The 12,408-nt window shown below is 41.7% G+C and overlaps 1 protein-coding gene across 3 annotated transcripts in view; it reads right to left on the bottom strand.

Moving 5' to 3' along the window:
• The window catches only part of ELMO1 (engulfment and cell motility 1), a 421,610-nt gene that overhangs the window by 296,698 nt on the left and 112,504 nt on the right, over positions 1-12,408 (bottom strand). For all 3 annotated transcript variants that reach the window (XM_048839200.2, XM_048839201.2, XM_075125620.1), the window contains exon 5: positions 3,560-3,610. In XM_048839200.2, coding sequence (XP_048695157.1) covers positions 3,560-3,610 — 51 coding nt within the window. The remainder of the gene's footprint in view (positions 1-3,559; positions 3,611-12,408) is intronic.

Here is a 12,408-nt window from a genome sequence, read left to right as displayed (position 1 = left end):
TGTACCATGGTATAATGTTTTATGAAAGTATGCAAAGAGCACAAAGTAGCTGCCCTACATATTCTAGTCTGAGTATGTCTCTCAGAGATGCAGCTGAAGTAGCTTGACCCCTCAGTGGAATGAGCCTTTATCCCTTTGGGGATGGTTGGGAAGATGCCAACTAGTTGGTAACAAAAGGTGATCCAACCCAAGATCCATTTAGAAAATCTCTGTGTGGATATATATTGACCTCTTGATCATTCTGCTGTGGAAACAAATAGTTTAGGTGTCTTCTAATCTTCTTTGTTCTTTGCAGATAAAAGGCCAAAGCCCTCTGGAAGTCCAGAGAATACAGTCTTCTCTTCTTCCAAGGCATGTGGTTTAGGAAAAAAATACAAGTAATTGGATGACTTGACTCTCATGAAATATAAAAACTACCCTGGGTATGGCTCTGGTGTGGAGGTGTAGCGATACCTTTTCTTTATAGAAGGTGGGCCAACCATAAGTACTCCCAGTTCACTGACTCTTGTTGCCGGTGTTATAGCTATCAGAAAGGCCACCTCCATGCACAGACAGGTCATAGAGCATGTAGTCTGAGACTCAAAGGGAGTCTTAGTGAAAGATGACAGAACAAAACTGAGATCCCACTGAGATACAAACTTCACCACTGGTGGAAAGGTTCTGAGAATCCCCTTCAAAAATATAGTTGTGACAGGGTGTGTCAAATCATACAGTTATCCACTGGAGGATGGAAAGTGCTAATTGCTGCTAAATGAACCTGCAGGGAACTGAACGCAAGATCCAAAGACTTACAGGTAACTAGATACTCTAAGATATCAGGGATTCCAATGGAGTTCAGAGACAAATTGTGTTGATGAACCCAAGTGGAGAAATGCTTCCATTTAGCTGAGTAACAGCTTCTTGGCCAGTTCACTTGCCCCAAGGTCAAACATATTTGATGAATGTTCTCTAAAATAGGGGCTTCTTAAATGTTTTCATGGAATGTCCACATCCTAATTGAGTCTTGTGGACTTGCATCTCACCCTTCCCATCCTCTATTAAATGACTGACTTCCCTTTCCATTTACAATAGCACACCATCCTGGTGACAGCTAATAATTCTGTTATGTTAAAGCAAGTTTCTGAAAGCATTAGTGTATTTTTAGCTGTATGTAGCATAAGGGTTTTGTCCATTCTGCAGAATTACGCAGTTTATATTTGCTTTTCAGCGTCTCCTCCACATGTTCTGTTGTTCTCGGCTGGAAACAAGGAGGAAGGACAGACATGTGGCCATCCAGCTTCCCAGGGCAAACAACGGGGGCTCAGTGTAGGTCCCAAGCCCACAGATTGAAAACTCCTGCTCTATCTACCTTAGGTACTTATATAGTGCCCATTATTGTAGTACCTAGAGAACAAAGATTTTCTTCTAGCATACGTACATGGAAAGCACCATTAATCTGTAAATTTTAAAGAGCACAAAAATGCCATTTACTAGCAACACCCAACCCTTTGAAAAGGTCTCCCAAATCACAGCCACAGTTTTAAAAAAATGTAAACATTTGAGAATAAAACACTGGAATTAGGTAAAAAATAAATAAATCAGTGCTGGAAATTAGAAGGTACCATGGCTCCAACATGGAGTAGATGGCACGGGTACTTTTTGTGGAATTATGCAGAGGGTTTGTGTGGTACTCTTTGCTGACACATCAACACAGATTTTGCTTGGTTTTATAGGATTACAATTTTAGGCAACAGGGATGTCAGGTCCCCCTTTTCAGTGGGATAGATATGGATTGGTGCTTGATTCCCTGAAAACCACAGAGATTGGGAGGTATTGAGGAAGTCTTGGTGGGTGAGATTCCATGGCCTGCGTTGTGCAGGAGGTCAGACTAGATAATCATAATGGTCCCTTCTGACCTTAAAGTCTATGAGTCTGTAAGTCCCCACCTCACCTCTTCCTGAGGCATCCCAGGAAAGGGGGTTAGATTCACAGGAAGCCTGAGCCATCCTATGAGGCCAGGTAGCTTCCTAGGTATTAGGTTGTCCTGGGTTGCAGGCCATGATACAGCTTGGAAGTAAGCCAGGTTCTGAGAGGGCCTTGCTCTTAAACTGCTGTTAAGCTTTGGGAATGTGGTACTCTGGAATTGAGCATGAAAAAAAGAAGGCATGTGACAGAGAGTACCACCTATTGCCTTCTCTCTTTTTACTGCTGCTGGACAGGTCACCTTATGAGAGGTTATGCTCTCATGGAATGAATAAAGTTCCATTCGCTTGCCCAAAAATTCCAGATGTCTAACTGTGTCCTTACTGTGCCCTTCCATTCCCTATTTCTACTCCAACATATCTTCAACTTTGCTATTTGCATGCCCAGTGTCTGGTGACTGCAAACATCAAGTTGGGTGGGGTAGGTGTGAACAGAGAGGTCTGCATGACTTGGTGAATTATCAGTAAGATACAGAGTTTTTCATTTCTTTACTACAGGTTAGAATCCAGACTAGATTTCCCTTACCTGAAAGTTGCTAAGCGGTTCAATGGCCTATGTGAAATGAATTAATGGTCTCAGTCCAAGTCCTAATAGACAGGTCTTCACATCACAAAGCTTCCTTTGTAACTGGCACCCCTTTTGGCAGCCTCATCTGAAGCCAAGGATTGAATGGGCAGGACCTTTTTCATCCCTAGATTTGATCCCGCCAGAATAGAGTTGAGATTGTTTAAAGGAGTTGCTTTGCCTGGGGACTGAAATTTTCAGAACACTGCATTGAATCTGCCGTGGCTACCATGACCAGACAAACGCAGGTAAGCGGTTTTAGCAAGATAGTGCATTGGTGAGGGAAGATGGAGAAAGCTGTATTGCTGACACCCATGCTGCGGATAAACAGAGGCTTTCAATATGTGGCAGTATAGCTGAGAGCCCAGAAATGGGCCATGATAGGAATCTGGCGAGTCCCACCCACCAGCTGAGAGGGAGTGGCATAAAAAATGCAAAATCTCACCGTCACTAGGAACCTGAGGAGGAGATAAGGAAGAGCAGTTCACTCAGTCATCCTCTCTCTCCCCCTTCTGTCATCCCGACCCTACTACGTGCCTTTAACCCAAACATAGTAGACCTCTCCCCATCCTGTCCTCCATCCTCCCTCCCAACTCTGAACTCTGCAGCAGACACAGTTTCTCTGATGGAGGCGTTGGTGCTATCTTCACAGACTGGAAACTGTGCCACCTTGGAGATGAGTGCTGTGCAAATGGGGTGGGAAGAGAGGTTAGATAGAAGTACCCAGCAGCACCAACCCTAATCCACAAGCCCCACACCCAGCAATACTGGCCCTTTTCCAGATGAGTGAAAACCCTCCAAATCCCACAATCCATTGCAGTTGGACTGTGGGATACAGTAGATCATTGGGGCAACATTTTACACCATTTTGAGCATCACAGACCCCAAAAACATAGAGAACCACTAATTCTCAGTCCCTTCCATGAGCTTCTGAATTCAGTACAAGAAAAAAATTCATAGTAATCACCTCAACCAAACCATCATTATGGGAGACTGAAAAAGTTTAAGGAGAACGAACAGAATGGTAACTTACTGGAGATGTTGTTAATCGAAGGATCGCTCCATTTTTAATTTCATTGCGATTCTGAAAGAGAAAATCCAAAAGGTTTTATTCCCTCTAATTACAATCAGCTCATACAAAAGGTGCAACACGCACAGGATAGAATACAATATTAAACCAGCAACAATGCTTTGTCTGTGTAAGTGTGTGAATGCCTCCCCAGTGCATATGTACGCTAAGATACACAATTTCCCCCTTATTATGCAAGCTACCCATTGTTAAAGCAAGAAATAGAAATATATATGTTCTTTATATGAAGTTTTAAACAGATTTAAACCATTTTAAGAATGACTTCATGTATTGCAGAATTTAGCTACCATTGACAATTTCTAAATATTTCTTTGAAATATACCATAATAGACATAAATAACTGCCAGTAATGTCTGGCTCTAATCTTGTGCTGCATAGCTGAGGAGTTTGTAAGATTGCTGAAACCTATCATTAAACATCTGCAGCATTTAAATGTTATCCCACAGGCTCTTCATTTTCTAGAACAAGAACATGTTGACAAACCACTGGAACCAGCCACTGAGCTCTGCCACCACTGTTTTGCACCCACCCTCCAACAAAGATGCTGAAGGGTTAATAAGTCAAACTACATCACTGATGTCTGCAAATTCATTTATACCACAAGTCATTTCTCACATAGTTGGCAGAAAGAGAAGGGATAAGATATTTTCTTTTGGCTAAGCTCATATAAAATGTTAAATTAAACTAAGGTGCCTGCAGGAAGCTAAGAATCTCGTAACAGTTTTTGAAAGAGTATGGGATAAGCCAATCTTCTGTCCAATAAGCCTCTTTAAAAAAAAAGAGATTCTAAGAGAGATTCTATAGCCCAAGACAGCCTGTGAAGTACTACCAAACATATAATAGCACATTTGCCTATGTTGCACCTCACCAAAAGCTAAATTGATGTCAAACTCCCACTGAGCTTCAGTGGCCTTTTGATGAGTCCCAAAGTCTCAGTACTGCCAGTATTTACCCTGGTATTTTGTAACAAGCTTGGGGATGCCTCTAGTGCAAACCCAAATTCTGTTGACACATTTATGTTTTTCTAAAAGATATGCTCTAGTTCAAACCGGAAATTTTTTTTGGTAAATTCTATGGCCTAAATAATCACAACGGTCACTTCTGACTTCAGAATCTGTTAATCTCTTACTTTGAGACACTGTTTTAACTTTTTAAAATGTTATATTAGTTTAAAAAAAAATCCAGCAACGTGTGATTAACCAATCTGAGGTAAGAGGTAAAACAGTGATCCTGAGTTCCTATAACTGCAAAATGCAACAGTTTGATTGAAGATAATTATATTATCGTTTTACCTATTTCTTTTATGAGAATACAGAGCACCAAAATGTAGAAGAGAGCAAAAACATTTCAAATGACTGCAGCGTAGAGTGTTCCATAGGTTGATGTTTGGGGAGGGGGGACTTTTTTTTTTTTTTTAAGCGATTTTCCCCAACTCTCCCTACCCCTATGCAGCTCAACAACAAAATAATATAAATAAGATGTATCCTGCTTGAAACCAAGGTGATTAAACGGGTCACTAAATAAGGTCCAGTACATGGTCTCTCTCCTGGTATTCAGAGCAATTCATGAGACTGGCTCTAGCTACTTCAGAGAGATCACGTCTCCATCCACAACATAAATGCAAAACTAATTTCTTCAATTTTGCTTTCCCCACAATAATATTTTCTTTCTCTCTGTCATCACCCCACCCCACCCCCGCCCACAAGTAAATAAAGATCTCTATTTCTTCAGCAGTCTTGGAATGGGGGGGGGGGATTCATATTATTTCTATTTCCAGGCTAGGTACTTGAAAACTACTCAGATATTATGGCATTGGGGGCTACATGGGGGGGAGGGATAGCTCAGTGGTTTGAGCATTGGCCTGCTAAACCCAGGGTTGAGAGTTCAATCCTTGAGGGGGCCATTTAGGGATCTGGGGCAAAAATTGGGGATTGGTCCTGCTTTGACCAGGGGGTTGGACTAGATGACCTCCTGAGGTCCTTTCCAACCCTGATATTCTATGATTCTAAATAGACAGAGTAGGTAAATATTTGCCTAAATAAATGCCAGCCCACATTATATAGAGTTGTACAGAAAAAATGAACCACAGTGCGTAAGTAGTGCTGGGAGAGATTTTGTTTTGACCTTCCTGCCATGTTCATTTCTCTAGCTGGGTCTATACCAAGATTTTCAGACCATTTTCTCAATGGGCGGTGGAAGTTGTAACGTAGACAAGGCTCAGACATTTTTTTTTAAATCACCAAGCCATCACACCTCGCTCAGAGTAGAGTACAGTAACACTTTCCTACACTACAACTTCCATCAGTGCTATCACTGTGAGCTGCTCTCATTGAGAATTAGCAGTCTATAAAATCCTACTGTAGACAAAGGTTTAAGGAAAAAAATATATTCCCTTTTATCTGAATGCATCCAAAGCATCAGTTTTCTAACACAGTAGGCTAGCGACACTTAAAAAGGGGTTAGCTTCTCCCCAATCAAAAATCCAATTTCGTTTATCCATTCTAAATAATGACTTAAGAGCCTGCAAGGAAACAATCTGTAAGCACACAATTAGACCAAGAGGATTTTTTACATTAACTGCATGGTGCAGTATTCAGTATGCCAGTTAAATTTCAACAACAACGTTTATACACATCTAATCTGCTTAGTGGTAGAGAGACTGTATCTGGAGTTCTTACTCAGGATACCTGAATGTCATTTAAACACAACATCTTGGATTCTGGCATTCATGTTCAGAACACAAGGGTCAGTGTTATTTAGGGTAGGATATGCCATTATTATCTAGGATGTAAAAAGTGCATTTGTTTTCCAAGGTATTTGGAGAAACCTCCTACCAATCTCTGTTTCACACAGACACAGCAGATTCATAAACAACATCATCAAGATGACAGGTTTCAGAGTGGTAGCTGTGTTAGTCTGTATCAGCAAAAACAACGAGGAGTCCTTGTGGCACCTTAGAGACTAACAAATTTATTTGGGCATAAGCTTTCGTGGGCTAGAACCCACTTCATCAGATGCATGGAGTGGAAAATACAGGAGCAGGTATAAATACATGAAAAGATGTGAATTGGCTTACCAAGTGTGAGGTTAGTCTAACAAGGCAATTCAATTGACAGCAGGATACCAAAGGAGGAAAAATAACTTTTGAAGTGGTAATGAGAGTGGCCCATTTCAGACACTTGACAAGGTGTGAGTAACAGTAGGGGGAAATTAGTATTGGGGAAATTAGGTTTAGGTTTTATAATGACCCAGCCACTCCCAGTCTTTATTCAGGCCTAATCTGATGGTATCCAGTTTGCAAAGTAATTCCAGTTCTGCAGTTTCACGTTGGAGTCTGTTTTTGAAATTTTTTTGTTGAATGCCACTAGCCGTCATCTACAGCCCCCAAATAAAACCTCTCCAGCACATCATCAAGGATCTACAACCGATCCTTAAGGACGATCCCTCACTCTCACAGACCTTGGGGGACAGGCCAGTCCTCGCTTACAGACAGCCCCCCAACCTGAAGCAAATACTCATCAGCAACTACACACCATACAACAAAAACACCAACCCAGGAACCAAACCCTGGTGCCAACTCTGTTCACATATCTATTCAAGGGACACCATCATAGGACCTAACCACATCAGTCACACCATCATGGGCTCGTTCACCTGCACATCTACCAATGTGATATATACCATCATGTGCCAGCAATGCTCCTCTGCCATGTACATTGGCCAAACCGGACAGTCTCTAAGCAAAAGAATAAACGGACACAAATCTGACATCAGGAATCATAACATTCAAAAACCAGTAGGAGAACACTTCGGTCTCCCCGATCAGTCAATAACAGACCTAACAGTAGCAATTCTAAAAGTGGTTTATTTTTCTTCTTCCTACTCTGCCCAAATCACAGGCATCATGAGCACATCAGACTTCTAATGAAGTAATAGCATTTAAAAAGTGGGCCCAGGGTCATTAAAAGAGTCCCCTAACCATGGATAGGGATGAAGATATATTCATTTCAATTCCAAGATGCCATCAAAACAGCCAAGTCAGCCAAGTAAGCAGAAGCTTGCGGGAAGAGCACTTGAGAAAACCTACCAAGCAAGTCAAAAGTTAAATGAGTCATGTAGTGGGTCCTCTCACTTTTATAATGATTATATCCACTGAAATGCATCGTGACTTGGCTTGCTGCAATTGGTTGGAATGTGCTGGCGGTGGTGGTTCATTTTTAAAAAACAAAACCAAAAAACATTTTGGGAAGGTCTGGGAGCTTTGGTTCTTGGGCTCAATATTTCATTAATTTTTAGATTTGTACAAATTAGACATGGGTCTGTCTAAGAGGGCTCTTTCTTAAACAATAGTTAAGCAATCCAAAAGTACTTTAATCACACATTTACATCCAAAATAATTATTGCTTCTTCATTTTTGCAGTTTTTTAAAAATTTACTAAACTTCTTCTCTCCTTAAATGCCACAAAAGAGTTTTCATTTTTAGGATTTATGAGATATATTTTAGTTCCATCTCTGTAACATTTTCTTTGTCCAAGCTGAGAGCATTGCAAGTAGTAAACAAATGTATACATTCAAAAATGTTCGATTTAATTTTTTTAAATTCATTTTTAATAACCTATGATATTGTTTGACAGGAGTCACCAGGTGGTGAAGCTATACATAGTTTCAAAGGTTCTTTTTCTTGGCATCTGACCACTGTTCAGTCTTTGAAACAACACTTGCATGGTTCTGTTAATTTTGTAATTAAGTTTCTTTTTGGGTGTGGTGGAGGGAGAGCTGTTGCAAGCAATAGGAGAATTTGCTCTCTGTATTAATCTAACCAGAGAGAAATTTTTGTTGCCCCCTGGAAACCAGGCATTAACCGTTTGGCTGAGATTCCAGTGTTGCTAATTCATGATTTAGTCATGAGTCTCACAATAATTATTGTTTTTGTTAAAACCACAGCTCCTGGAACCATGTGGATATGTGATGATTTCACCCTTCATTCTTAAAGAAAAAGTAAGTCTTCAGCACTCATGGCTGTGGAGAAAGCTTCAAAATGTGGCCCCAGGGCACCCTAAAGGTTCATAACACAGAAGGTAAATAAAAAGAACACCAAATCTATTGTTTTTACATAATCTCATGATTTTTGGAGAGCCTGACTTGTGATTTTTGAACGTTTGGGGTTGGCAATACTGGATTCCTAAAAGAGGGGATTGTCTGTGTCCTGTTTAACCACCTCTGTTCAAAGGCTGGTGTATATACACAGAGTAAGAAAATATCAAAACTTTCCATCATTGATTTATCCTCCAATAGGAAGTCCCTGACATTTGATATTGCTCGCTCAGCAGAGGGGTGACAATATTAATAGTAATAGAAGTACATTTTTAAACATGTATTTTTAAAGATACCAAAAGCAGTTATTTCTGACAGATCTCTAATAAGAGAGCGGGTGTGCTATGTACAGCAAAATTGTTATATTTAGAATTTCTTTAGTAGATATAGAAGTAATAGTCTATTCTATTATTGGAAAAGAATTTTTATCGTTTAAAAACATTGTCTCCTCTACAGTCTTGTTAATTCAGAGATTTGATTCAGGTAAGCTCCATAGAGTTCAGGTCATATACAGTGTCCACTTATTCTCCCAAGATAGGTCATTGTGGTATTACACACACATACGATACAATGTTCCATTTGTGAGAACGCAGGATTCGCCAATAGCTTAGTTCCACATCAGCCTAGACAAGACTCTCCTAAAACACTACAGGACTAGGGTGTCTAGGGGGAAAATCATTCTAGCAGACTGAATTTACAGACATTTAAATTTAGAGTATTACATTTAATGCTTTGGCCAATATTATTGAAATCCCTACGGATCACTTGAACTGAGCCAGTCTCTAAATGACTCTGGCCAGACTATACCTGCATTCAGTATTGGCCCAGAAAGTAACAGAAAAATGTACACAAATTCAGAGAGGCAAAAACGATCAAGCAGCTGCAGAGAATGACTTATGAGGAAGAAGTAAAAAAATTAAAGAAGTTGACTCTGTATCTCAAGTAGAACCCTGGAACCCCCGTATTAACCATTGTGATATGATTATGATATGTTCGGTACAAAGTATGCCTTCTGAGGTACCATTTGAAAAGTCATGATCTGTTGAACATTACTATCTTGTTGAATTGTGTGTGCTACCATTGTATCTGAAGTTATGAAGTTTTGCTATGTGCATGTCACTGAAATATGTTGTGGGGTTGAGAGAACCCACAACTAGCCTTCAGACATGCCAAACCCATGAAAAAAAAACGCAGAAATTGGGCTTGTTTTTGGCTTAATTGGCTTGTGAGTTGCTTGTTGGCTAGTTTTTGGCTTGTTTTGCTTGTAGCTTCACTTTTTGATTGGCTCCCAGCAAGCAGGGGTAAGGTGGGGTGTCAAGGTTCCTTCCCCACTCTGAACTCTAGGGTACAGATGTGGGGACCTGCATGAAAACCCCCTAAGCTTATTTTTACCAGCTTAGGTTAAAACTTCCCCAAGGTACAAACTATTTTACCTTTTGTCCTTGGACTTTATTGCTGCCACCACCAAGCATCTAACAAATATATAACAGGGAAAGAGCCCGCTTGGAAATGTCTTTCCCCCCAAAATCCTCCCCAAACACTACACTCCCTTTCCTGGGGAAGGCTTGATAAAAATCCTCACCAATTTGCATAGATGAACACAGACCCAAACCCTTGGATCTTAAGAACAATGAAAAAGCAATCAGGTTCTTAAAAGAAGAATTTTAATTGAAGAAAAAAACTAAAAGAATCACCTCTGTAAAATCAGGATGGCAAATACCTTCCAGGGTAATCAGATTCAAAACATAGAGAATCCCTCTAGCCAAAACCTTAAGTTACAAAAAGACACAAAAACAGGAATATACATTCCATTCAGCACAGCTTATTTTATCAGCCATTTAAACACAACAGAATCTAACGCATATCTAGCTAGATTACTTACTAAGTTCTAAGACTCCATTCCTTTTTTGTTCCTGGCAAAAGCATCACACAGACAGAGAGATCCTTTGTTTCTCGCCCACTCCAGCTTTGAAAGTATCTTGTCTCCTCATTGGTCATTTTGGTCAGGTGCCAGCGAGGTTATCCTAGCTACTTAACCCTTTACAGGTGAAAGGGTTTTTCCTCCGGCCTGGAGGGATTTTAAAGGTGTTTACCCTTCCCTTTATATTTATGACCGGGGTGGGGGGGGGGGGGGGGAGTCAGAGGTTCACAGAGGGCCCACTACAGTCCCAGACTACATGCCAGGGGGATCTAGTCGCACTGAGTGTTGGATTCTTAGGGATTGGCTTGTTTTGAAATGGGATTAGCTTGATTTTTGTCTTATTGTGAAAGTCGGGGTGCTTATTTACCACGTGAAAGTTGGCAACTGTGCTAGCCTTTCAGCGGTAACAAATGAGCAACTAACACGGGTCAGAGGAGAGTTGATGGCCCATCAAGAAGAATCCACTCTCCCAGACTCTTCAGAGAAGCACTTACACGAGGGGTGGCCAACCTGAGCCTGAGAAGGAGCCAGAATTTACCAATGTACATTGCCAAAGAGCCACAGTAATACATCAGCAGCCCCCCCATCACCTCGCGCCCCACCCCACCCCCGCTCCCAGCACCTCCCACTCACCGGCAGCCTTCCCCACACCTCCCAATCAGCTGTTTCGTGGCATGTGAGTTAAACCAGCCTTCAGAGACTGCAGCAGGGAAGACACTGCTGTGTGTTTACACTGTCAGCTGCAAGTGCAGTGCTGTGGCCCCAGCAGCAGCTCTTGCAATGCCACACAGAGCAGTGAATTGTGGTAGCTATCCCAGTGTACAAGTGGCTGCAGCGTGCTTTTCAAATGGGGGCGGGGGGAGTGTGACAGGGAGTGTGTTGTGTGTATGGGGGGCAGACCGTGTGTTTTGGGGGGCAGAGAGTGTGTCAGCATGCTGTCTTGTAAGTTCTGACAGCAGCAGACCCCCTCCCCCCCGCCTCTCTCTCTCTCACACACACCCACCCACTCACAATAGCAGCATTCCATAGCAATGGTTTGCTTTGTCCCGGAGTAGATAAGCATGCCGTCTGTCAGAAACGGAGCTTTGAAAGGGGATATCTGCATACCTGCAGCTAAGTTCAAAACAATGACAAGAGTGGCCACTTGACTTCAGGGGATTATGGGACGTTTCCGGAGGCCAATCACAGCACAGTAATGCAACACGTCGTCCACACTGACACGTGGGCATTTCAGCCGGGGCGCAGCAAGCTTTATGCTTCTCATGGAGGTGGATTACCAGAAGCGCTCCAGCTGCAGAGTCCAGGCACTCTAAGTGCCTTGCCAGTGTGGACACCTCAGGAGTTAGGGCACCCAGGGCTGATTTAACATGCTCTGACTTGCAAGTGTAGCCAAGCCCTAAGAAGTGATCTCTCAGACTGCAGAATAGTCTGGCAAAGGAAGTAGTGGAAACCCCACTGCTTGAGTCATAGACCGGACAAAGCACTAGACAGTATACGCCAGGGAGTATATTACAGGGAATAATGCTGAAATAGCAGGGGAAAGAACTAGATAACCTACCAAGTTACTTCCATCTCTAAGTTCCATGCTGTCTCCCACTTTCATATTATCTACAGAGGCTAAGGAAGTGCCAAGCTAAGCACTAAATCAGAAACCCCTGCTATTCAGCATGTTTGCTTACAACCCAGAAGAAAGAGGTTAATACTGAAATGAAAGACTAAAAACTACAAAAGGTTCGTTTCTTGTTCTATCTTTTACATAACCTCCCACACACAGCGC

The sequence above is a fragment of the Caretta caretta genome, chromosome 2 (genome assembly GCF_965140235.1).
Source record: "Caretta caretta isolate rCarCar2 chromosome 2, rCarCar1.hap1, whole genome shotgun sequence".
NCBI lineage: Eukaryota > Metazoa > Chordata > Testudines > Cheloniidae > Caretta > Caretta caretta.
The sequence above is the reverse complement of the archived record's forward strand: the minus strand, read 5'-3'. Positions and strand labels throughout refer to the sequence as shown.